At 44.1% G+C, this 27,558-nt stretch overlaps 1 protein-coding gene across 1 annotated transcript in view; it reads right to left on the bottom strand.

Moving 5' to 3' along the window:
* AUTS2 (activator of transcription and developmental regulator AUTS2) overlaps positions 1-27,558 on the bottom strand; it is a gene marked incomplete at its 5' end in the record, with an annotated part of 1,133,928 nt that overhangs the window by 91,855 nt on the left and 1,014,515 nt on the right. The window contains one exon of the mRNA XM_081941406.1: positions 18,325-18,373. Within this exon, the coding sequence (XP_081797532.1) occupies positions 18,325-18,373 (49 nt within the window). The remainder of the gene's footprint in view (positions 1-18,324; positions 18,374-27,558) is intronic.

Here is a 27,558-nt window from a genome sequence, read left to right as displayed (position 1 = left end):
GCAGGTTCTGACCAGTTCTGGAGAAGCAGTAGTAGAAATTTTGAGTAGTTTGGAGAACCAGTAAATACCACCTCTGGCTGGCCCTGCCCCCATCCATCCTCTGCCTTCCAAGTCCCAGTTGATCAGGAGGAAATGGGGATTTTGCAGTGTCCTTCCCCTGGGGTGGGGAGGGAATGGAGATTTTACAGTATCCTTCCCCTTCCATGCCCACCAAGCCACGCCCACCAAGCCATGCCATGCCCACCAAGCCACGCCCACAGAACCGGTAGTAAAAAAAAAAAGAATCCCACCACTGATCTCTACGTAGGATGACAGTGTATATTATTCTTTGTAGCCCAGGCCACAATTACGGTATACATAGCCTTTTAGTATACATCAGGGGTGTCCAAACTTGGGAACTTTAAGACTTGTGGACTTCAACTCCCAGAATTCCCCAGCCAGCCATGCTGGCTGGGGAATTCTGGGAGTTGAAGTCCACAAGTCTTAAAGTTCCCAAGTTTGGACACCCCTGGTATACATAGACGAAGTGTAGTTGGGTTACAAACATATCTTCTGGTTAGCCCTTAGCCAAGAAGCCGCCTTCCCATCCATGTAACTGTGACAGCCATTTTCTCCTTTTCTCAAAGCAATTTCTATTTGAATAGTCAGTGGGAAGAAAACGTGCCAAGAAAAAAAGCAGCATTTCAAATAACTAGCATTTTCTCCTAGTCGGAACCATCTTTATCTAAAGATAGGACCAACTTAGCAAACCAAAACTAATATTTCTGTGCAATGCAAAATTCCCGGGTTTGCAAACCGATTAGGCACCTTACCAATAGCAGAGTGTTGTACAGCTGCAAATGGATTCATAAAGTTTAGATGAACTTTCTGTAAACACATCTAAACATTAAAAAGCCCCAACAGAAATCCCCTTAGCCAAGAGGAAATGTCAGCAGTAACACAACAGATTGAACATTTCAGCCAACAGAGAATGGAGCTGTCAGTTGAAGAGCCTACTATCCAGTTACTCATTTAAAATGCAGGAGCTTTTCTTGCACTTAACTGTCGGCAAAGTTGAAAAGTGTTTATTTCAGTTAGGCTCAATACATTACACTTGAACTCAATTATACCCCAAGGAGGAGGGAAGGATGTCATGAATTTGACAAGAACCAGCTTTCCATGGGAAAATGTGGATTCATGAAAACCGGTGTATTAATTGTGGAATTTGTGACAAGAGTTCATGCAGTAGACATAACTGGATTAAAACTAATAGTAGATTTGACATTGGTATATCAGGAATTGCAAATTACTTTGGCTAAATGATATTTGATACATGATTAATATTGGAATCATCATCATAGTTGCCACGATATAAAAAAGATGTTGCGACACTAGAAAGAGTGCAGAGAAGAGCAACAAAGATGATTAGGGGACTTTAGGATAAAGAGGAGGTGGATAAAGAGGAGGAGGAGGAGATGAAGAAGAAGAGGAGGAGGAGGAGAAAAAGAAGAAAGGGAGGGGGAGGAAGCAGAGGAGAAGAAGAAAAAGAAAAAGAAGAGGAGGAGGAGGAGCAGATGAAGATGAAGGAGAAGGAGAAAAAAAAGGAGAAGAAGGAGGAGGAGGAGGAGGAGGAGGAGGAGGAGAAGAAGAAGAAGAAGAAGAAGAAGAAGAAGAAGAAGAAGAAGAAGAAGAAGAAGAAGAAGAAGAAGAAGAAGAAGAAGAAGAAGAAGAAGAAGAAACAACTGTTCAATATTCAAAGATGCCACCAAAGTTGGAAATGACCATCCAAGGCACCACTTATCAATGGTGCCTCCTCAAAAACCAGCTACAAGCACTGAATTGGTCACTTTTGGAATCAGATACTCAAAGATGGAGGATCTGATTCAGTTCAAATACTCTTTTGAAACAGGATTCTTGTAAACTATAACATGATTACATTCTGGCAGGGCTTCTTTGGGAATATCCGTCATAAGCAGCCAAATGTGATAAGACAGCCAAAGCAAGCTTAGATGGGAATGAAGAGACAAGGGGCCACAGAGACAATTTTCTTCTACTCATCTCAGCTGGACAGAAGAGGAAGCTTTCTAAAATTCAGCAGAATCCCCACCCATTTCTTCTAAAAGTTTAAGACCGCTTACTCTCGCCAACTGGCATAATCAATCACTTAAGAGGAAGGCTCACAGCTCCTGGTTGGAGACCACGGACTGCGGGCAATACAAATTAAACCAGAGCAAGCACAGTCCTTTACTGCTATGTTTTCACCGGAGGTGGGGAAACCCAATGACTTTCCAACTGTTGCCGAACAGCAATTCCCAGTTTCCCTCTGCTGCTCGCGCTGTTTAGAGCTGCCATACGGTAGAGGGCTTAGCAACACCTGGAGGGACACAGCCTTCAACCTCCAAAGCAGACAGATGTTTAAGTGATCAGGCAGGGACCAAAAGAGAGGAAGAGCCTGGAGTGTAATCTCTCCGAACACTGAAGTTGGACTGACTTGAGTTGAACAAGGAGAAGCATACAAAGCACAAAAAAATGGCAAATGTGTGAGACTGTCCTGGAGCTTGGGGAGAGCGAAAACAGCCTCCCCCAGAGGAAATACCAAGGTCAGCTTGGAGGCGACTAGTGTGGCGCATGTGGGGGGGAGGGAGCGTGGGAGGGGGTTTTGCGTGCATGCATATGTGGGGGCGCGTTTTGCATTATGAATGCCGGTACGCGCGTGTGCTATCACGCGTGCCCCCTTGCATTTTTGGCACCCAACAACAAAAAGGTTCGCCATCACTGTCCTAGGTGTATTCTGGACTGGGTCATTTGCTTGCAGACGTTTCATTACCCAACTAGGTAGCATCATCAGTGCTAGCGAGTGAGCTAGCGGGAGCAAACGGTAGGAAGTTATCACCCAGCCCTCCCCCAGAAAAATGAAATATCCTAGGAAATATTGAAAAGGATGTGAAAAGGAAGAAACATGTTTTAAAGACAGAATATCCTAGGAAATATTTATCTGGATGTGAAAAGGAAGAAACATGTTTTATAAAGAGAGAATAGCTCCCTGCAGCTTCCTGCCTCCACCCACTTTGTCAATGGGCCATTAAGGTGGCCAAGCCAGTCCCTTTACATAATAAAAAGTTCTCCCCTTCAGGTCCAGGGGGATGGGATTAAGGCATGATAATATTGGCCCTTTACCCAACTCCCCACATGGCATCTGAGAACTCAACCAAACCTGGATTCAAAACGCAGCCTACAGAGTTGCCCCTGCATGGCCCCATGGGAGTCTGACAACCAATCAGAATACAAGATCAAGATCAAAGGCCAGGGAGGGCATAAAACCAGGGACTTTCAGCATCTCAGCCCTTCCTTCTCTTCTTCTCCTCTGCACTCCCTAGCACTGATGAGGTTACCAAGTCGGGTAATGAAACGTCTGCAAGGAAACAATAACACTCAGAAAGCAAGAACTCCACAGTTCAACCTTGAGCTGAAGATTCAGTCTGGAGGCTAAATTGTATGACGAACAGTTGAAGGACTTCGGTATGTCTAGGCTAACGAAGAGAAGGATGGGGGTGGGGGGGCACGATAGCTGTCTTTCTGTATTTGAGGGGCTGTCACAAAGAAGAGAAAATTGACTTATTCTCTAGGGCACCTGAAGGCCAGATAAGAAATGGATGGAAGCTTGTCAAAGAGAGATGCAACCTAGAAGTAAGGAGAAATTTTCTGACAGTAAGAGCAATCAATCAATGGAATAGCTTGCCTCCTGAGGTTGAGCGTCCTCCATTTTTCAAAAACAGACAAGACAACCATTTGACTGGGATGATATAAGACTCCTGCACTGTGAGTAGGGGGTTGGACTAGAAGACCTCCAAGGTCCCTTCAAGCTCTATGGTTCTATGCATTTATGAATAGAATAACAGAGTTGGAAGGGACCCTGGTGGTCTTCTAATCCAATCAGCTGATTAGGCAGGAAACCCTATACCACAAATGGTTATCCAACATCTTCTTAGCATTCACAACTTCTGGAGGCAAGTTGTTCCACTGATAAATTGTTCTGTCAGGAAATTTCTCCTTAGTTCTAGGTTGCTTCTCTCCTTGATTAGTTTCCACCCATTGCTTCTTGTTCTACCCTCATATGCCTTGGAGAATAGCTTGACTCCCTCTTCTTTGTGGCAACCCTTGAGATATTGGAACACTGCTATCATGTCTCCCCTAGTCCTTCTTTCTATTAAACTAGACATACCCAGTTGCTGCAACCGTTCTTCATATGTTTTAGCCTCCAGTCCTCTAATCATCTTTGGCACAAACTCATAGAATCTTCTATCTTCTATTGTTCTGGACTTCCTGGAGACAATTTGCCAATATCAACATAGATTTGTTTTCTGATATTAAGCAGCGGGGATTTAAATCCTTTCCAACAGAACTCTTCCCTTCTAAGTTATTTTATTCTATTCTACTCCCTCCCCCCACCCCTAGAAAACAGCAGTCTACTTAGTTTTTGAAGCACTGAATTCCACACTGATCCTTAGCTAGCTATTCAGAGTCAGCCCTGAAATTACCATATGGCCACAAAATTCTCAGGAGGGCAGGAGGAAAAAAAAACCCCCTCAGCCCATTGGGATGGAAATCAGGGGGCAGAAGGAGGCAGGTCCGCCATGGACTTAAGCAACAAAACAAAACAACCGCTTATGTGCCCCGACAGCTTCCCAAGCAAAGGGAAAGAAAACCCTCTGTTGACTTTAGGCAACACAAAAGCGGCCCTTAAAGCTTTTCATGGGAACGAAACCCTGCAGCCAAAGAGAAGAAAGAAGTCCCTGTCAAGGGAAAGGCTATTCACAACCAAAAGGATGCCACCAATCAAACCAAGTAAGTAAACAAACTAAGAAGGTTGGAAGCCGTGTTTTGGTTAGAGGGGAAAAAACAAAAAAGGAAGAGAGGCCAGAAAAGCAGAGAGGTCTACTTTCAATCCATCAGAGTCCATCCATCAGCTGTATCTAAAGGACCTTCTTCTCTTTTGTCCACGAACCCCCCTGTCAGGAATCTTCTGGGGTCTCCAGATTGGCTCCCATGTCAATTTGATCTCCTTGAAAAGATGAAAGGCTTGTCAACTCCGCTTCCAAAAGAAACTTTTGGCCCCCTCTCCCCCCTAGATAGGGGGGGGGGTGGCTATGTGACTTCACCCCATGTAGCTGTTTGCTCCCCACCGGGCCTTACCCGATGTTGACCTCAACATAAGGAGAAATGTATTAGTGTCCATCAAGAGAAGAACACCGCTTTAGCATTTCTGTTTCCACACCCACTTAAAAAAAAAAAAAGAATAAATTATTTTTTTAAAAAAAACAACAACAACAACCCAGCAATAAAGCAGGGAGAGGGAAATCCCAGAGTTGGGAACTTCAAAGGGATGCTAATGCGTAAAGCAGGGCTTGAGGTCTACTGCCACAATTAAAAATAGATATAATCCAATATGCATCAAAGGCTTTGGGGAAGGAGCAGTGTAATTCCCAGGGGCTTACAGGACTAATGAGCAAGCTTCACATACGGTAGATCTTGAATCTATTTCTGAAATGAAGGAGGGGAAAAAATGAGAGGAAAAAAAACAGGAAGACGATCTATCCAAAAGCAGCATTTCCCTGATGCCAGTCCAATGTCTTAACCACTCACCCCAATGGATTTGGGGCTCAGAAAGAGGAACCGATCCAAAATTAGAACACAGAACGTAGAATAGTTGGAAGGGATCCTGGAGGTCCTCTAGTCCAGACCCCTGCTCCAATAGGAGATCCTATCATTTCAGACAAGTGGCTGTCCAGTCCCTTCTTGAAAGGCTCCAATGTTGAAGCACGCACAACTTCTGGAGACAAGCTGTTCCACTGGTTAATTGTTCTCGGGAAATTTCTCCTTAGTTATAGGTTTCTTCTCTCCTTGATTGAATCAATCAATCCTTGATTGCTCCTGGAGATTTTATCGCCATGATCTTTAGGTCAATAGCCATAGTTCTATGATATTTAACAGATTTAACAGATTAACAGAGTTGGAAGGAACCTTGTAGGTCATCTAGTCCAACCCCCTCCCTGCCCAAGCAGGAGACCCTACACCATTTCTGACAGTCTCTTCTTGAAAGTCTCCAGTGATGAAGCTTCCACAACTTCCGAAGGCAACTTCTGTTCCATCGGTTAGTTGCTCTTACTGTCAGGAAATTTCTCCTTGTTTCTAGGTTGAATCTCTCCTTGATCAGTTTCCATCCATTATTCCTTGTCTGGCCTTCAAGTGCTTTGGAAAACAGCTTGACCTCTTCCTGTCTGTGGCAGCCCCTCAAATATTGGAACACTGCTAGCATGTCTCCCCCTGGTCCTTCTCTTCACCGCCACAAACACTTTTGACCTCCTTCTGCAGTTTTATCCACCTAGGATGAACTGCATTTCCAAAGACAAATGATTTTATAAACCCAGAAAACCCATGTTCAGGATCCAGGCCCAAAATTTCTGTTGTTAAGTCTGACATTGGCTAAATGAGTTTTGCCCCATTTTACAACATTTCTTGCCACCGTTGCTAAATGAATCACTGCCCTTGATAAGTTAGTAACCCGGCCGTTAAGTGAATCTGGCTTCCCAATTGACTTTGCTTGTCAGAAGGTTGCAAAAAAGCGATCACATGGCCCCTTGGGACACTGCAAGCAGGAACCAGATGCCAAAGCCTCTAAATTGTGATGCCATGAGCATGGGGGATGCTGCATAACTGTGAAAAACGGTCCTAGGTCACTTTTTTCAGTGCCATTGTAACACTGAACAGTCACTAAACAAACTGTTGTAACTCGAGGACAACCTGTAATGTGATCGTGTGGCTGTTCCTAATGAAACTATTATGCCTCTACAGCTTTCATGCTTATAACAAGGGTCCATAATTTATTCCATGCACACCAGTGGTGGGTACGCCCCGGGTAGGCACATACCGGAGCCAGCCCGGAGCACCGGATACCATTCCGGTATGGTGCTCCGGAGGGCCCGCCCGCCCACCCTCGTTCCTTACTGGTGTTTAAAGGCTTCTGCGCTTCTGCACAGGCACATGGCACATAAAGCACCTGTGTGAAGCTCTGCGGAGAAGCTGGAGCATCCCAGAGGCACTAAGGCGCACGTGTGCGTTGCACACGTGTGCGTTGCACACATGTGCTGCGTGCATCCATGAGGACGCTGCCGGCCCCGTTCCAATCGTAACGGTTGCAACGGGATTTGAAAGCCACCACTGATGTACACACATCGTTTTTAAAGCCACAGAGAAGTAGAGGAGTTTCTTTATTTAAAACATTTATAGAACTGCCCAATTTATTACCAACTCTGGGCAGCTCCAAGCAAAGCAACATAGAAACCATAATAAAACTAAAACTAAACCCATTATAAACAACAAAGACCTGGGGCCAAGTCATATAGTCTCTTATCCCAAAGCTTGGAGGAGGAGATTGTCAAAGCTTAAGTTAAAGGTAAAAGTTCCCCTCGCACATATGCGCTAGTCGTTCCCAACTCTAGGGGGCAGTGCTCATATCTGTTTCAAAGCCAAAGAGCCAGCGCTGTCCGAAGACGTCTTGCTGTCCAAAGACGTGGTCATGTGGCCAGCATGACTAAACGCCAAAGGCGCACGGAACGCTGTTACCTTCCCACCAAAGGTGGTTCGTATTGTTCTACTTGCATTTTTGACCTGCTTTCGAACTGCTAGGTTGGCAGAAGCTGGAACAAGTAACGGGAGCTCACTCAGTTACGCGGCGCTAGGGATTCGAACTGAGCCATCACGTCCCTCAAGACAAGGCTAAAAGGATAGAAGCCTGGCAACATTCAAGGGGCAAGGTGTTCCATAGGACAGGGGCTGCCATGGAAAAGGAACCCTTCCATCAGATGGTAATATTTAAGGGAAGGGACTAAAACTGCACGCACACACCTTACCTGACCTGGGAGTATGAGTAGATGTCCTTAGGAAAAGATGGTCCCACAAAGAGAATCATAAACTCATAGGGTTGGAAGGGACTATGGGGGGGTCTTCTAATCTAACCTCTTGCCCAAGGCAGGAGACCTTATACCAGTGATGGCGAATCTTTTCGGCACCAAATGCAGAAAAGGGAGAGAGCGGCTCGTCTGGGCTGTGACCCGGAAGAGGAACTGCCCAGGGGGCATGTGTGTGCCAGTAAATGAACATCTGGTTTCCGGTGTGCGCATACGTGCTGAAAAGCTAGTCTTCCGGTTACTGGTGCACATGCACTCGTTATGATCAGCTGGGCAGCGTTCATGCTCACGCCTGAAAATGGAAGACCAGTTCTTCCAGTTTCCAGCACTGCCGCATGAATGAAGTCCAGCTGATCGTCACGGGTGCATGCGCGCCAGAAAACTGGAAGAGGAACGGATGACACCGTGCATGCTAGGCAACATGGCTCCGCATGCCACTTCAGGCACATGTGCCATAGGTTCGGCATCGAGGCCTTATGCCATCCCAGAGAAATGGTGGTCCAAATCTTTTCTTGAAAAGCCTGGCCTTGTGCCATTCAGAGCTTTAAAGGGGAAGATATATTAAATTGCATTTGTCAAGAAACCAGACTTGCCCAGCAAAAAGGGAAAATCTAAGGGACCCCATTACTATGTGTCCTGTTGAATTCTAGACCGGGTGAAGTTTTCTGGGTAGTCTTCAAGGGCAACCCCATGTAGAGCCCATTGCAGTAATCCAAACAGGACATGACCAAGGCAAGAGTAACTGTGACTCAATTTTTAAAAAAATGTTTATTTGATGGGATTACATTCACTTTGTATTGAAAAACACTCCTGGCAATTTACAATGCAACCAATAAAACACTAAAATGTTTGTTTTGCATGGCCTCTGTTTTATTTTAATTGTTTCATGCGGTATGCCATCCAGAGTGGAGATAGAGAGTTGGGCAGCTTATACATAAATTAAACAAACACACAAATAAATAGGAATAAATCAATGCACTTTTAGCCACAGGAACAGCTGACTCACAAAGCAGGAAATATTTCTTCCCTGGAAGGTTGGATGATTATCTGAGAGAGTGGATTCTGCCCTAAAGGTGGGATTGGATTGGATGGCCTCTAAGGTCCCTTCCAACTTGATGATCTTATTATAACATGAAATGACAAGCCATAAGAGAAAAAGTACGCTCTCCTGTTGGTTTGAATTGTGGTTCAAATTTAATTAATGAAAAAAGATAATATCAGATTCCTTATCTATCTAACGTTTTCCCCCTTCCCTTCCCATCCCATCCCAATTATAATTTGGCTGACAACTTTGACGTGGCTTAAAACGTCAGAAAAATGCTTCCCTACTGGACAATTCCAGATGTGTAGACTTCAACTCCCAGAATTCTTACCAATGGCCACTGCTAAGAATACTGTAAACTGAAATACATACATCTGGCTTTGTACAACACAACTTTAGGGCTACACTTTAAAAAGCTTTTTGTCATGCAGACTTACTTCTTTACAAAGTGCCCAATCTTTCCTCTAATCATTCCCGGATTTAATTTTAAAAAAAATTCAGCTCATCAGCTGTGTTTGGTCCCATGAAAATCAGGATGATTTGCAAAACCTGTTAGCTTTCCACAATGCTTTGAAGAACTGTCTGTTTCTTCTGCTGTGGTTTCTAGCTTTTGGATGAGTTATTTATCTTGTGCATCATGACTCATTGTTTGCAGCTCCTGTTTTAATCCTTGTACACTGCCCTGAATCATAGTTGTGAAGTGGACAGCCATATTATTCAAAGACATAAATACACTATAGGACAGTACTTTCCAAATATGGATAAATTATCCAAAAGTGGGTAAAAAAAAAAAATACCCACCACAACATGGATCTTCAAATTGATTTAAAAGATTGCCAGGTATACGAAAATATATATTCAAAAATCTCCCAAAATATTCCTATTAAGGCAAAAATCCATCTGTAGTTTGTTGAAATGACGTAAAGTTCAATCAATGATACAGTTTTTATAACAGAGCTAGTCCTCAGATTGAGACCAGGGGTGGGCTGCTACGGGTTGGCCCGTGTTCGGGAGAACCTAAAGCTAACGGTATGGCCGGTTTGGAGAACCTCCAAATCCCACCCCTGGCTGCCCTGCCCATCCTCTACCACTCCGCCCTTCCTCTCCCAGGAGGCCCGTTTTGGATGCAAGGTAAGTGCAGGGCCCGCGTGGAGGCTTGGGGAGGGAGAAAACAGGTCCCCCAGAAGTTCCGGAAGGCCAGAAATGGACCCATTTCCAGCCTCCAGAAGCTCTCCGGAGTCCGGGGGAGGCAATTTTTACCCTCCCAGACACTTGAGGAAAGCCTCCAGAGCCTGGGGAAGGTGACCCCCCCCCCCCCGGCCATGGTGCAAGAGGCTGACTAAGCCACGCCCACCCAGCAACCAGGCAGAGAACCCATTGCAGTGGTGGGTTGCAGCGGTACGCCCCGGTAAGGGTGTACCGGAGCTTGCCCGGAGCACCAGTTCCCGCTCCGGTACAGTGCTCCAGAGGGCCCACCCGCGCTCCTTACCTGTCTTTAATGTCTTCGGCGCTTCCACGCATAGCACGTACAGCGTCTACACGACGCTCTGCCAAGCAGCTGGAGCATCGCGGAGGTGTCGCTGGACGGCCAGATCCAGAACCCACCACTGACCCGTTGCTGAAATTTTTGAAGCCCATCCCTGGTTAAGACTATTTGTTTGGTGTCCATTCAGAGTTATGACATTGCTGAAGGAAGGGGGTTATGGACAGTCCTCAAAAGTTTGATAAGACTTTTTTTGAGAAGCAATTTTGGGTAATGACGGAAAAAAGTTTTGGAAGTATCGTTGTAGGTAAGACCAAAATGACCTGTTTTTTTTGTCATTGTTTAGGGCAGGGGTGTCCAAACTTGGCAACTTTAAGACTTGTGGACTTCAATTCCCAGAATTCCCCAGCCAGCTCTGCTGGCTGGGGAATTCTGGGAGTTGAAGTCCACAAGTCTTAAAGTTGCCAAGTTTGGACACCCCTGGTTTAGGGACTCGCTTAGCAGGGTCATAATATATACCGTAACATACTGTACTTTCTGTGCTTGAGCACTGCATGTGAAGACAACAATTACAATACATGTAGTCCTCAACGTACGCACACAATTGGGACCAGAATTTCCATTGCTAAACAAGGCGGTGGTTGAGTGAGTCACACTCGATTTTATGACTGTTTTTGCCACGGTTGCTAAGTGAATTACTGCAGCTGTGAATCACATTATGAAACAAAGCTGGCTTCCCTCATTGACTTTGCTTGTCAGAAGCTGGCTGGGAAGGTTTCCAATGATGGTCTCATGACTCTGGTACATTGCAATTTTCGTAAACAAATATGCCAAGCGTTCAAATTTTGACCAGATGATTGTGAGATGCTGTGACAGTCATGAGGGCGGGGCCCACTGTGAGTCACTTTTTTCAATGTTGTCGTAACTTCAAACTATTATGGCCCGCCAGCAGCCAGCAGAGCTGGCCGCAGAGTCGGACAATGAGGAAGTTGGGGAGGAACATGGGCCAGTCATGGAGTCTGGGGAAGGCTCTGACGAGGGTTCTGCATTGGAGGCAGAGATAGGACCAAGGCCGTCTGACAGTTATCAGCTGCCTTCGGAGTCAGACATCAGTGAGGCAGAGGAACAGCTGGAGCCTGTTCCCAGTGTGCGCATGCACAGAGCTGCCAGAAGAAAACAACAGATAAGAAATCAGGGTCAACTTGGGAGTAAAGCCACAGATGGATGGTGAATATTCCCCCCCCATAGGAAATAAAAGAGGAGCAAAAGGGGAGCGGGCTTTTGCAGGAAACAATTAGTTTGTTCTATCATTAGTTCATTTCAGGAGTGTGAAGATCTGTCCGTGAATCTCAGAGACTCTGTGCTAAGTCTTTCCTTGCACAGTACTGCAAAAATGTTTACATGGCAGCTTTCCAAGCTAGATAAGGTCTGTGGTCATAAATTCACCTTTGAAAGACTGTTTGTCAGGCCTTTGTTGAGTGTGAATGAGAAGAATTCACATTCGTTTAATAAAAGGGATCTGTTGGACCAGGAATCTCTTTTATGCTTTTTGGGGAAGCTTAGGTCAGAACACAAACAGTCATTAAATCAAGGACTACCTCTACGTGAACTTCAGGCCTGCAAGCTTATTCAGATCTCGGATAACCACACATAATTGATAATGGCCAAAGAGAAGCTCTGTTTTTCAAACCTTAGTTCCTGTGGCAGATGAGTGCCAACGTGGTAGATCTTCCATATTCCATAATTTGGAGAAAAAGAAACCAAACCAGATCTCCCCGATGCTAAACGACAAGTACAAACTCATGTTCTGAAGATTGAATGGAACAGACAGCTCACAAATCCTCACAACCAGAAACTCCTACAACAATTACATCACTGATGTTAATTATGGGGAAATTGCTGGCCATCTTTGGCAATAAAATAAGCTCCAAAACACCTCAAAGGAAATTTGAAATAGATACTGAAATAACCTGAGATCAAGGAGGAACTGCAGAAGTCTCTTCTGCCAGGGGACAGAAATTTTTATAAACTGGGAAGGAAATTCCAGTACATGCTAATGGAAAATACTGTGTTTCCCCAAAAATAAGACAGGGTCCTATTTTCTTTTGACCTCCGAAATAAGCAATTCAGCCTTTTTTAAAGCCATTTTTCACCCTCCCCAGGCTCCAGAGGCTTTATAGGAGCCTGGGAAGGGTGAAAAGAGCCTCCCCCGCCACCCCGAAGGCCCTCCGGAGGGTTCAGGAGCTTCCCTGAAGCCTCCGGAGTGCAAAAAACTGGCCCTATGAGCAAACCGGAAGATCTGGAATGGACTTCTAGTTTGCTCGTAGGGTTGGTTTAAGCCCTCCGGAGCCTTCAGGGAAGCCTCCTGAAGGTCCATGAAGGCTCCGGAGGACTAAAAACGACCCTACTAGCAAACCGGAAGGGTTGTTTTTAGTCCTCCGGAGCCTTCAGAGTTTGCTCATAGGGTCGTTTTTTGCCCTCCAGAGGCTTCAGGGAAGCCTCCTGAAGTCTCCGGAGGGCCTCGGGGGGGGGAGGCTGTTTTCACCCTCCCCGGGCTCCTATAAAGCCTCTGGAGCCTGGGGAGGGCAAAAAAAGCATGCAAAAAATTGGGCAGAATGCCTGTCATGTGTGCATGTGCACTGGGGGGTTGCGCACATCGCTCTACTAGTTCATTCAACCCAGTTGTCAAAGGTAAGTATGTAAAGCGGGATCCACTTCTTGAAAGACTTATATACTCAGTACAAGATTTATATTCTTCAAAGCATTATATAAGATGCTCGGTTTCTTATAAAAGTTCAAAGGAGCCCTAGTGATTAAGTGTTGAACTGGCACCAGGGAGATCCGAGTTCAAATCCCTCCTCAATCACAAAGGTTCTGTGGGTGACTTGAGGTCACTTCGTCTTAAGAGAGTTTGGTGTAGTGGCTGAAGGCACCAGGAATCAAAAGACTAATCTAATCTAATCCTGCCTTAGGCACAGAAACCAGCTGGGTGACTTTGAGTCAATCCCTCTCTCTCTCAGCCCTAGGAATAAGGCCAGGGCAAACCCCTTCTGAAAATCTTGCCAACACTTGTCTATGTAGTTGCTAGAGGTCAAGAATGACTCAAACACACTAAGGAAAAAACAACAACTTTCTTTCAGGAACATTTACAGTGCTGGTTGTTTGGGAAAGCAAACAAATGTTCTGTATAAGTTAACGGTAAAGGTTCCATTCGCACATATGTGCCAGTCGTCCCTGAATCTAGGGGGCGGTGCTCATCTCCGTTTCAAAGTCGAAGAGCTAGCGATGTCCGAAGATGTCTCCATGGTTATGTGATCGGCATGACTAAATGCCCAAGGCGCATGGAACGCTGTTACCTTCCCACCAAACGTGATTCCTATTTTTCTACTTGCATTTTTACGTGCTTTTGAACGGCTAGGTTGGCAGAAGCCGGGACAAGTAACGGGAGTTCACTCCGTTACGCGGCACTAGGGATTCGAACCGCTGAACTGCCAACCTTTCTGATCAACAAACTCAGTGACTTAGCCACTGAGCCACCATGTCCCTAACTTTAGTAGATAGAGGCATGCAAATCCCTTCCAAAGGTTTTACTCTTTCACTCATCCCAACCAATACATGCCAAGGGAAGAGAGAAGCTGTAGAGATAACTCTTATTTCTGTCTTAATTGCATTCCATGTTTTCAACGTCGTATGGGAATCGGTGAACCCATCTCCTCTGAATGGCCTCTGCCCAATAAAATCTGGAATGGAAGGTTCCTTCTGAGTTCTGACCCCTAGTTGCTAAGTTGGCAGAAGCTGGGACAAGTAACGGGAGTTCATTCCATTACGCGGTGCTAGGGATTCGAACCACTAAACTGCCAACCTTTCTGATCGGCAAGCTCAGCATCTTCGCCACTGAGCCACTGTGTCCAAAGCAAGCAAATGTTCTGTATACTATCATACATATTGGAAAGAAAAATGGGGTATAAATCTAATAAATAAATATTCTCGAAGTTCATTACTTGTGGCCACAAAGTAGTCCAAAACCTTTCAAGTCGCTATTCCCAAAATTGTTAAGAAGACAGAAGAGGGAAATTATCAAATACTGAGAGAGTAATTAAAGCAACTGTATTGAATTAAACCTTAATTAAATTCAACTGGAATTCAAATTGAATGTTAGTCCCAAATTATCTAACATGCTGCCTTTATACAACATACCTTATCCAGTTACTGAACTAATTCATATTCTTGGTTTGCACAATACACAAATCACACATTAGCCTCCGAATGCTTCCTGGATAACTTCTGAAATTTGGACTTCAACACTCAGAATTCTCCAGTCAGAACCATTGCTGAGAATTCTGGAAACTGATACTGGAAGTTGTCCAGGTTGCAAAACATGAACAGCCAGACAGGTTGGGTTCATGCAACAGAACAAATCATAAAAAAAAACAAAAAAACACCCACACCCAAAATATCAAACCAATATTAATGCTACGAAGCTTAGCATTTCTTAGATCTTGTTCACCTTGTTATCTGAACACAGAACTTTAACATTAGAAAGGGCCAATTAAGCTAGTGAGTTTAACTTGCTCTTCAGCGAAAAACAGAGTTATCTGCAAAATGAAGTTTTAAAAAAAGGTCAAGATGGCAGCCACAACTTTATAATTGAAACCTTGCCCCTTTTCTACATGAATCACAGGCATGACCCATGTAAAAAAAAGGGGGGGGAGGGATACTGGGTCTATCATAACCAGGGGTGACATAATAGCAGTCTTCCAATATTTGAGGGGCTGTCAACAAAGAGGAGGCAACAACCGATTCTCCAAAGTATCTGAGAGTAGGACAAGAGCTCACAGATGGAAACTGGCGAAAGGGAGATGCTAAGAAGTGGAACAGCTTGCCTCCAGAAGTTGTGGCTTCTCCAACATTGGAGGTTTTTAAGAAGAGACTGAACAGCCATATGTCCGGAATAGTGTAGGGCCTCCTGTTTGAGCAGGGGGACTGACTAGAAAACTTTCAAGGTTCCTTCCAACTCGGTTATTCTATTGTTATTCTATTGTTACTCTGTTATGTTGGGTGTTTTGAGGCCTCAGGATCTGATCAATACAAAATAGAATAACATAGGTCCTACCTATGGTCATTGATTATCTAAAGCTAAAGCTAAAGGTTCCCCTTGCACGTATGTGCTAGTCGTTCCCGGCTCTAGGGGGCGGTGCTCATCTCCGTTTCAAAGCCGAAGAGCCAGCACTGTCCAAAGACGTCTCTGTGGTAATGTGGCCAGCATGACTAAACGTCGAAGGTGCATGGAACGCTGTTACCTTCCCACCAAAGGTGGTCCCTAGTTTTCTACTTGCATTTTTACATGCTTTCGAACTACTAGGATGACAGAAGCTGGGACAAGTAACGGGAGCTCACTCCGTTACACGGCTCTAGGGATTTGAACCGCCAAACTGCCGACCTTTCTGATCGAGACGCTCAGCATCTTGGCCACTGAGCCACCATGTCCCTTGATTGATTATCTACATTTTACCAAGCTGATTCTCACCCAGAGAAGTTGCTTATTCCTCCTAAGAGATGCCCAGGTGAGGAAAAACAGTGCAAGAACTTGTTATCCATGATCTTCAGGAGGTCTTGTCTATTTTGAATCCCACTCTCAAACAGCCAATCAAGATTATTTCCAACTTCTAGCAACTGCATCTGACATTATTCCGGGCTTAGATTCCCCAGCTTTTTCCTTATCTTTTCAGGTTTTAGGAAGGAGTGAATTAAGAATTACTATATAGTTCTTGCCAGGGAGTTTATCAGAAAATTCCAGAATTGTAGGGTGGACTAGGAAGTTGAAAACTCATCCCCAAAAAATGACAGTGACCAACCACTTCTGCTAGATCCTAAAAACTTTCATGGATATTGAATACCAACTAGACGTTCACTTTAATTCTAAAGTATTTGCACCTTTTTTAAACATTTAAAATCAAAATGGCATTTTTCTTTCTTTGGTTGATTCATTTTCGGTGAAATACTGCCAAGAACTTAAGTCCCATTTAAACTTTAAAGACAGTGACAGAGAAGGGCTTTAAAATAAGTTCATGGCTCATCCTTTTTTCTTTTTTTTTTCAATTACAGAGGCTAAACACTAGATCTGAATTCTTCTCAGGCTTTCAGTCACTAATCAATCCTGCCTAGAAACTGTCTTTGGACTTCATAAGATGCCAAGTTCTTTCTATAAATATTCTGCTTAACCAAACAGCAACTTAATATGAGAGGCTCAATGAAGCAGAAGATATAGAAATACAGTAACCCGATTCTAGATATTTAAAATTGCCCGTCTTCGATAAAGATCTTTTCCGCTTTCCATCTCAGTACAGGTAGTCCTTGAGTTACAACCACAAATAAGACCAGAATGTCAGTGGCTAAGCAAAGCAGTTGTTAAGTGAGCCATGCCCACTTTCAATTTTTGCTTCCACGATTTTTAAGCGAATCACTTTCTGTTAAATGAACCATGGTTACCGTATTTTTCAGAGTATAAGATGCACCTCCCCCCCTAAAAGAGCGTGGAAATGTTGGTGCATCTTATATACAGAATACTGCCATTTTTGGCCTCCAGAAGCCCTGTCCCCGCATCCCATTTTTGCGAAAAACCAGCCGTTTTTCAGAAAAACCTAGGCTTTTTTGCCTTCCCTCAGCCCCCAGCAGCACTCTGCAGGCTTCAGCAGGGCTGGAGCAAGGCAAAAATGCCCCCATTTTTGTGAAAAATGGGCGAAAAACAGGGAAGCCTGCAGAGGGCTGTTAGAGGCTGAGGGAAGGCAAAAACTTTTTTTTCTTACTTATCTCTTCCAAATCTTGGTGCGTTTTGTACACCGGTGCATCTTATAGTCTGAAAAATACGGTAAATGGATTTGGCTCCCCCCCCCCCCCCTCTTAACTTTTGCTGGTCAAAAGCCAGCTGGGAAAGATCACCAGTGACAAAGACATGACTTCAGGATGTCTTAAATACAAGCTACCAAAATTTTGATCACATGATCGTAGAGATGCTGTGATGGTCGTAAGTCACTTTTTTGAGTGCCGTTGTAACTTCGAACGATCACTGAATGAATGGTTCTAAGTCAAGGACTATCTGTACTTCCTGAATACATCCAGACACACATCCAGAAAATCCCATTATACAGTAGTACACTCAAAATAATTTTTATTCATTCATTGCTGCAAACCCTCTTGTTATGGCCATTAACCACACACCCACATTTATGGCCGCCTGGGAGGAATTAATGAAACCAATCGTATGTTACAGAAGATTGTCACATACAGGGTTGTGTTTTTTTTTTAATTAACTTTTTAAAAGCAGCTCCCACAGACAGGATTCCATGCATAATCCTTACAACATGAACCCTAAATGGACTTTAACAGTAACCGCCTGACATACAAAAATTAGTTCTTCTTAAATCTGTACCATCGCACAACTGGATGGAAAACAGCCACATTGAAACATTTCCGAAAATGGGACTTCAATTCATTTACACCAGGGGTGTCCAAACTTGGGAACTTTAAGACTTGTGGACTTGAACTCCCAGAATTCCCCAGCCAGCATGGCTGGCTGGGGAATTCTGGGAGTTGAAGTACACAAGTCTTAAAGTTCCCAAGTTTGGACACCCCTGATTTACACCTAGTAAATCAGATATCGCTGAATAATATTTAATTTTTTCCCCTCCTTTTTAAGCATGGCTTTTCTTCCCCGCGTTTTAGAATACGAACAGCAGTCTAAAAAAAAAAATGAAGCAAATCTCCAATGGCAAAAGAGAGGATTTATGAAAATTATAAGATGTAACAGAGGTAGCACAATAAACAGAACTGAAGAAGGAAGCGTGTAAACTCACCTTTGTTTGTGACTGTGTTGAACAACTTTTCTGAGCTGGCATCAGAGGCCTAAAATAATAATAATAAAATAAAAATAAGTTAAAATCTTAAACCATTTACAGAGCAGAACAAGTAACAAGTGTTGATTGCTTCATATAGACCAGAAAATCCTGGGTTGTTGTTGTTTTTTAAGTCATAGTCAGAAAAAGATCTGGGAAGGACCGAAAGCAAAAATAGGAAACAAAAGACGAACAAATATGAAGTTTCACCTTTTGCTGCCCAGAAGATGGTGCTATTTAGCTGTGTAGGAATATCCTGTTATCTGTACATAAAGCAATGTTGTGTTTTTCACTTCCTACTCAAAGAGGGGGAAGAAATTGTGCAGAAATGCTTTTGTGTGGTTTTCCCTATCATTCTTCCATAGTTAAATGAGTAGCACCTTACGGATGTTGGTCATTGATCATGCATCAAATTCCAAATTCCAGGACAGTAATAGTAGCTTATATTCCAACCGGGCCTCATGTAAGCATATATATGGAATTATCTGGACGCAGAATGGCCTCGCTTAGTAGACTGCAGGAAATTTCTTCACAGCTCAGATTCAACTCAACTATTTTTGACTTGACGGTATCCCAATTTTACAAGCCTCCAGACCTGCAGGCTTCCCTCAAGCCACTTTCTTCCTCTGCCTGTTCTTAAAACATCACAATAAAAAAGAATAGACTTTTCACAGCCTGCACGAGTTACCTCCGTGTGAACATTTTTTCCCACTATATAAGGTTGGAATAGGATACATCAGAGCTATGATATGATAGATCATATCATGGATAATAGATCTGAGCCACTATATTCATTTCACACCCATCTCAGCAAAATACAAGTCCTTTCCCTTCAATTTGGTTGTTGTTGTTGTTCAGTTGTTAAGTTGTATCTGACTCTTCACGACCCCATGAGCCATAGCACACCAGACCCCATCGCCTGCTGTCTCAAATTTTTATTATTATTTACATTTATTTCAAAGAACCCTACCTAAGATACCTCTTTCTTCCTTGGGCCAAATTGAAAATAAAACAGATCAGGCAGGACTTCTACAGCTATTACAAGATGTTCCTTAATTAGTTTAATTATGAACCTTCTCCTATCTTCACAAATCTGACTCCAACCTTCTTTCCTAAAGCTCTTGGGGCAATATTTCAAACCTGCAACCTAATCAGACAAAACCCTTATTTTCAAGTGAGGAAATGTATGCCAGCCAATGTGGCACATCTGATTTTTTTTAAAAAAGGCTAAACCTTATATGTTAAAATGCAGAGAAGCTGAACAGATATTGGGTGAATGGTGATTCACCCAGGATCACATCTTGCACTTTGCTGTGAAAAGAAGAAACTGACTATATCTGAAGGGATGCAAATGCCAGAGGTTTGCGTTTGCTTCAAAGGCACCAAACCAACATGATAAACAATAAACATTTGGCCATCATGTTCCCAAATGTTTTTTTTCCTTCCAGTTATCGATTGCATTTGTTCCCTTCCCTTTTCTGTAAGCGAATTTCCTTTACTCTAAGTCCCACTGCAAGCCATTAAGCATAAAGCGTAGAGAATTGCATTCCTTGGCCTCCTACAAAATGGATCCAGGTAGGTTATATTTCTGATATGATGAACCATGCCAGTAATTTCAGCCAAACATTCCTTACCTCACCCCATGAGACTTATGTACTAGTACAAGCAATGAAATATACCAGGTAGCACACTGCGCTGGTGTAGATTTGAGAAATTTGACTGTCTCCACTGTATTTCCTTATGGAATTTCAAAAATCATAACAAATCTCTTCGGCTGAGATTTGTCACTCACTTACATTCGGGGGGGGGGGGGGCATGTCCAGTTTGGCCTAATGTCCAAGCTTGTTCTTAAAGAAATATATATCTAGTTTTAAGAAAATTCTATGCATAGAAAACCAATCAGAACTTCAGAAAAGCACATAAGCTACACCCAAACCTATCTTCAAACAACTGAATTAAAAATAGATCAACACACGGAAGTACCAAGCCTGCATGCATACAAACACACTCGCAAACCATAAAGTAATTTGTGCCTGATCCATTGTATCTTTACTCAAAAGTAAATTCCAGTGGATTCAGACAGAATTAATTCCAGCTTGATTATTTCAGAAGCCAAATGAAAAGAACGAGAGGGTTTTATTTATTAGGCGTAGAAGAGGCATCATTCTAAAGGAAGCGAGACAGAAATTTCAGATTTATTCTTGGCATTTAGGAATCATCCGTTTGGAATCCCGATTACCAACTTTGTAAATACGGCGAGCATTATCTGCCAACAGATTCATCATGGTAGTCAAACAGCCAAGCAAATGAAGGATGTAAACCAAACTGGAAAGATTGAAGGCATGGGTGTCCCAGAGAATTACACCAGTCATCTTCTTTCATCAGATTCAACTGATTTCTCATAGCTTTTGCAACCTCAAGATACAATCCAAAATGTAAAACAAAATAAGAGCTTGAAAAATAAGAGCTGAAATCCTCTCTCTCTCCAAATATATTCATTCTCTTACAACATAATTTTACACATGCCATGGAAGTGTACGCATAATCCCATTGTTTGTAAAAGAAAGACGGAATTAATTTCATATTGAGATATTGATAAATGCCAAACACCATGTAGCTCAAACCCCCCTTTCAACTGCCCTATAGGAAACAAAGAGAAAAGCCACGTTTCCTCACAATTTGGTAGGAAGCGTGGTTATATAAAAGGAGAAGCAGCAGCCAAAATTAAAAGAATCTGGTGACCGCTCTTGGAAAATATCATGCCGTATAAAAATTACTTGGGAGGTTAGCTGAGCAAAAACTGTGGTGTATTTACTCCAGGATTAAATGCAGAACCATAGCATCTGTTGGCTATCGAGGAAGACATTCCGTGTAGGGCACAGGAAAAGGAGAGGAAACTAACGGAGGTAAATGAGAAACTAAATCTGACCTAACTGTCTAGCAAAGCCAAAGAGGAAAGTCTTTGACCAAACCCTTTACAAATAAACTTTCCGATGTTACTCAAACAAGAAATGCGAAGATCAGTCTTTTTTCCTAGATCGCATTTTTCTTGACTTCCATCCAGGATTTGATGTCAAGAGTTACTCAAGAGTGTTTTCCATTGTTAAAAAAACACACACACAAAACATGAAAAGATATGACCGAAGTGCAGAACAAAATACAGCCAGAAATGGGAGTTTATTAGCAGGAATGAATAAACTTTTATCATCTCTTGGATTAAGAGAGAGGCAGAGTTCCCGGTACTGTCCCATTTTGAAGGAATGGGGTAATTTCCAAGCAGGATTTAACACTAATCCCGGAATGGCTGAAAGGGGGGTGGGTACTTTTTCTGAAGGGGGAACTGATGGGTGCATCCATTTTGTGAATCTCCTCTTGACCCCTTGCCACTTTTCACACGGTGGGAGGGGGAGGGGGGGAGGTTCCCACGTGCAAATCTGCACACTCAAACCTGGATGCTAAAAATCTGATGAGTAAAATATGTATGATTAAATAGGTAAAATATGCATGAGAGTTAAAATCCGATGAGCAAGATTCTTGAGACAGGAAAAGGAAGGCAGAAAAGAAGGAGGGGGGGAAATATGGGGACAGTGTCCCCATTGAGCCTCAATCATCTCCGACCAAAATTAAACTCTCGTGACCTCCAGGGACCAGAGAGAGAAATGATGCAAATAAGCAGAGGAAGGGGAGAAGGAAGCAATGTTTCTGTCCTCTACGCACACGCTACCCTCTCCCTGTCTCTCTTTCAGCCTTGCGGGCTACGGACTGCTTTGGCTTCAAATGTTAAACGTCAGCATACCTCTCGGGCCTGAGACCCATCAGTGGGGTTTTTCCCCCCTTCTTCTCTTCCATCAAGGAATGTACTGCCATAAAGGCAAAATATCTGTTGGGAAATGGGGGAGGGTTGTATTTGTGAGTAGAGTATATCTATTTCCTGTCCAGACAGACAGGATTGAAAAAGGTTGGTGCGTTTGTTTTCTTGGCATACGCTGAGGCCAAGCACTTGCAAAAACATCAACTCGGTCCTGACATGAAAGGCTCTTAAAAAAAAAAGAAGAAGCGGGATCCAACCCACTAAGTGAAGGTGTGGGGGTGAGGAGGGGGGGGGAGAAGATCACCCAAGCCGTAATTATGAGCTGGGAGATTGCTTTGCTTCCAGGCAGACTGCTGTAAGCTCTCTGTGGCTTTTTAGCCCGGTGTAGGGAATCTCTCACCCCATCCACACAGAACTGGGGAAGACAGAAGTGGAAAAAACTGCCCGGCTGTTTTTCCATTCATCCCTCCAATCTAGTCAACCCTTAAATGATTTATTTCACGGAGGGGGAGCAAAAAGGCCGGCCATCCCCACTTCTTCACAGATACTAATGCTGCCTGTTGGTGCCACTTCTCCACCTGCCTGAGGTCATCGGACTTAGGAACACAACAGAGAAGGTAATAAAAACAACCCGAATGCATGCATGCATGCATACATACATACATACATACATACATACATACATATATATATACACACACACACGTGTGTGTGAAGAATTGGGCAAGGGATTCCCAGCTAAGGAGAAATGAATTTTTCAGGGAATGCAGCTGTTTCATCAGGATCTGGGATTCAAGTCCTACTCTCAGCCCTGGCAACTCATAGGAATTGGGCCAGTTATGTCGCCCAATTTATCTCACAGAGTTGTTGTGGGGTGGGGGGATGGAGGGGTATATATGCTGCTTTGAAGTCTTTAAAAAAAAGTTGGGACTGAACTCTGAGAAATAAACACAGAGGCTGCCAGTGGAACGTAACTATGGACTGAAAACTGCCTTTGAATTGTCACTCAAGGTCAATGGATGCCTGTTCCTAGAAGAATCAACCTCACAGGGTTGTTGTAATGATAAAGCACTTTAAAAAAATAAAGTTATTAATTTCAACATAACGGCAAAATATAAAGAGACAGAAAAACAGGAGTTAGAAAAAGAAAAGTTCAGAAGAAGAACAAAATTAGGAGTGCAGAAAAGAAAAGAAAAAAAAGGGGGGGAGGAAAAAAAACCTTCCAAGTTTCTTTGGTATGAAATATAAAATGCATGAACCTCTTACTCTAAAGCCAGCAATAATGCATAGTATTCCCATTGCCAGAAACAGTTCTGACAGTCAAAATGCCAAAGGTACAGTTTCACATCTTTCGCTTCCAAGCAGAGATAAAGATAAAATTAGATAAATACTTCTGAAGCATTAACTGCACTACGGTTTGCCTATCTTAAATAAAATGTACAGCACAAAAGAACTATCTGGACTTAATCGAAGCAGACACCACGAAGCAACTTTGCAGGAACTAAAATAATTCTTGAACATAGAGCCTGCCCCAAAATTTGACAGAAACCATTCAAAGTTCCATTTCAAGCTCTTCAAATGAAATATTTTTAAAAAAAAACTAAAAACGCATCTTAAAGCCTCTCCACCATTCAAGGTAACCGAATGAAATAAAACATATAATTTTCACAAATGAAAACTTGTCTCAGAGTTTCCCTCCACAATGAAACCGCGCTGCTCACAAAAAAAACAACATATGATCATTGGCGGCAAACAAAAAAGGCGACCTTTAAGAAGGAAATACAAGAAGGTGGGTTCCCCCCCCCCCTAATTATCCTGCCTTTTAGTAAATTTTGTCAAAATAAAGAGGGTTTTTAGCTCTTTGCAGCCCTCAAATCTGATGCCCAGTTTGGGCATCCAGAGATCCCTAGACCACAACATTGGACCTTGTGCAATACATAGTGCTTTACACTCTGGTAAAACCAGCTAACCTGAAGCCAAAAAACCAGATTTTTACCAATCTCCTTTTCATTACCAGCAAAGCCAAAGATCTCATTAATTCTCTTAATTACTGGTGAACATAAATCAAAGACCTTCTCCATTAATTCCTTCTGGAACCTAGAATGACTAACCCAAATAGACTTCCCTATTTCCAAGGATACATACAGAATGTGCTTTGCTTGCTTTCTCTTGACTGAAAAAGAACTAGGATCAGTCTTAATGGTAAGGCTTCAGTCCTGGGAAGGGAGGATAAACTCCTAAGACTATTTTAAGGAATTCTCCATCCCGATTCTTCCAACTCCCATCTTTTTTGAAGCTCTCGGAGCAGCCATCCGCAAAGACAAACGCAGGAGGCAAGAAAGGAAAGCTACACAATAGTTTCGGGATGTGCGGTTCCTCCCTCCTCAATCACCACCACTCCACCGTGGAACTGTATAAAACAGACGGCCGATCCTCCAGTCTTCTCATGATCAGACGGAGAGCGGAAGAAATAAGAGCCGAGAAACCCACAGACACAAAGATACCCCATGCACAAAGCCAGGTTATATATTGAGAGCCGCTCCATTTTGCCCCGGGCGAGAGCGCCAAGAAGCGAATGTTTTTTACCTGATCGTCCAGCGGGTTAAACAACCCAAGTGACAGCCGGCAAGTTCATGTCTAGGAAGGGAGGCCGGGGGGGTGGAGTGGAAAGAGAGTCAGGGAATCTTGGTCCAACTCCGATCCGGTTCCAGGAAGAAGCACTTATTCCCAAAAGCAAAAGAAAACTATTCCGTCCAAAGGCAAGTCCTTCCCAGGTGGGATCCCAGCGCGCTCGGCCATTCCGGGAAAGAAACGGCGGCGGGGAGAGAGACTTAATCGCGGGGTCCCGCGACGGGTTGGGGAAGGGGACCGCAAGAGAGGGAGAGGCGGCTAATAAAGGGGAGGGGCGAGGATCGAAATCAGGGACCGCGCCGGGAGATCCCAGCCAGTAGGACAAAGGGAACCATGTGCGCCCAGGGCGCAAAAGAATCGTTTGGCACCGTGCGCTCTGGAGAGGCTCCCGGCGCCCAAGGAGGTTCTGTTCCCCGGGAGGTTTGTCTCGCCTCCGCCTCCGGAGGGAGGCCAGGCGTGGAAAGAAGGGACGAAGAAAGAGGAAGGGGGAGGATCAGCCTTTCCAAGCTCCGCAGGTTCTCACACAAAGCGGCCGTCCGTCTCGCCGTCCTTCCACCGGCCCCGATTCAAGTGAATTCCATGGGCACCGAAGCGCGCCGGCGGCCAGGCGATGCCATAATCCGGGGCCAAGCGTCGACCGTGGCCCAAACCCAAAGTGCTCCGGCGGCGGCAACCCGAAGCCCCCGTCCCGTCCCGCGCCACCGGCGCCAGCTCCCTTCAGCCCGAGCCCTCCGACAGCTCCGCGGTCTCCCTCGGCAGCCTTCCCACCGTGTGAGCCAGTGGCGTTTCCTCCCCTGCCCTGCCCTGCCCTGCCCCGCCTCTCGCTCCGCCCCCGTCGCCGCTTGGCTCCACCACCGCCCGGTACCTCCCCCATTCATCTTCAGAGCTCAGGGGGTGGGTGGGGATCCGAAGTCCTCCCATTGTTAATTTTTTATTTGGGGACGTGGGCGGGGAGCAGATCTCAAGAGGAGACCCTCTCCGGAGAAGCTCCCGCCGGCGGATCGTTAAAAAAAAGAAATAAAAGACCCGCTCCAACTCCTGTAACTTCATTTCTTAAGGACATTAAGGCAGATGCTGTCGGCGCTCTTGGCCCCCAACCCTGAAGTAGACTTCCTCTGAACTTGGAAGTTCCATTCATACCTACCTAAATCACTTTGGTATGTCAAAGCGTCTGCCAGGTTAGGATTACTGTATATACTCACTGTAACAGCATTGCCAAAAAGGCACTAAGAGTTGTTAACCTAATGTTGTGAAGCTTCTCCCATAACATTGTACTGCAAACTTGGGCATACAAAACCTTTGCTAGACCAACTCTCGAATACAGCTGGTCTGCCTGGAATCCACACTGTTTATTGGACATTAATACAATTGAGCGGGTCCAGAGGTATTTCATGAGAAGAGTACTCCACTCCTCTGCTCACAATAGAATCCCTTACGCCACCAGGCTCAAAATTTTGGCTTGGACAACCTGGAACTATGCCGCCTACGGTCTGACTTAAGCATAGTACACAAAATTGTCTGCTACAACTACCTGTCAACGACTTCTTCAACTTCAACTTCAATAATACTCGGGCAAACAATAGATACAAACTCAAGGGAAACTGCTCCAAACTTGATTGCAGATAATACGACTTCAGCAACTGAGCAGTTAACGGCCAGAATGCTCTACCGGACTCCGTTGCTACATTCTCTAACCTTCACAGCTTCAACCTTAAACTGTGGACCTCACCCCATTCCTAAGAGGTCCGTAAAGGGGGCGTGCATAAGTGCACCAACGCTGGTGCCTAACACCCTTGTCCTGCTGTCCCCGTTTATTTGTACTCATTTCCTCATTCATGTCCATGTTTATACTTATACCTGTTATCTTGTACATGTTCGACAAACTAACTAACTAAATAAATAAAAATAGTAGATCAGGCATCGCTGCAAAAATGCAAACGGCCGCTAGGTGGCAACAGAGGGTCGGGTTTCTCTGGATCTCTGTAGGTCATCTAGCGGATGGACCAGATTTTTGCAGCCCAAAGCTGCTGCTTCCTACTTGTATTGACTTGCAAGAAGGAAATAGTTTCACTGCCCTAAATTGCAAAGGCTGATAACAGAACCATAGAGTTGGAAGGGGTTGGTTACTCAAATTCAGCAACTTCAAGATGTGTGGACTTCAACTCTCAGAATTCCGCAGCCAAAAACCCTTTCAAATGCCTAATTAGCCTAATAAGGTATGTTCTTGACAAACTTCTATTAATTGCTGTGTTTTGGAAGCATGTGGGCTAAGATTAACCAAGCAAGAGATCGAATAATACTTGACCTTCTTTTAGGAGAATCTTCTTAATTTCTTATCTTAAAAAAAAAACCTTTAAAAACTATTAAAAATAACAGAGCTGAAACATTGGGCTAAGAGTAGATGTTAATAACAATGGAGCCACTTCAGAATTTTGCCAATCCTTTGAGATCCCCAGGCTGGATGGCATAACCAGATGTTGAGGTGCTTCTGGAAAGTCATTAAATATGCCAGCTCCACTTCTGGGGGGCAAGGGGACAAAGATGTCCCATAATGGGTACCACGGCAGAAAAGGGTCTCTGTCTAGGACCCTCCAAATGTAATTCCCCAGTTGATGGGATCTGCAGTATAACGTGCCATTTCTCTTGGATTTGGTTGGACGGACCCAATCCAGTGGTGGGTTTCTCTCCCCGTCGCTACCGGTACGGTGTGCACGGGGCCGGGTGTCCTGGTTGTGCACTCACGCTATGCGTGT

This window comes from Natrix helvetica (genome assembly GCF_964273705.1).
Source record: "Natrix helvetica genome assembly, chromosome: 2".
Taxonomy (NCBI): Eukaryota; Metazoa; Chordata; class Lepidosauria; order Squamata; family Natricidae; genus Natrix; species Natrix helvetica.
This window is presented reverse-complemented; position numbering and strand designations above follow the sequence as displayed.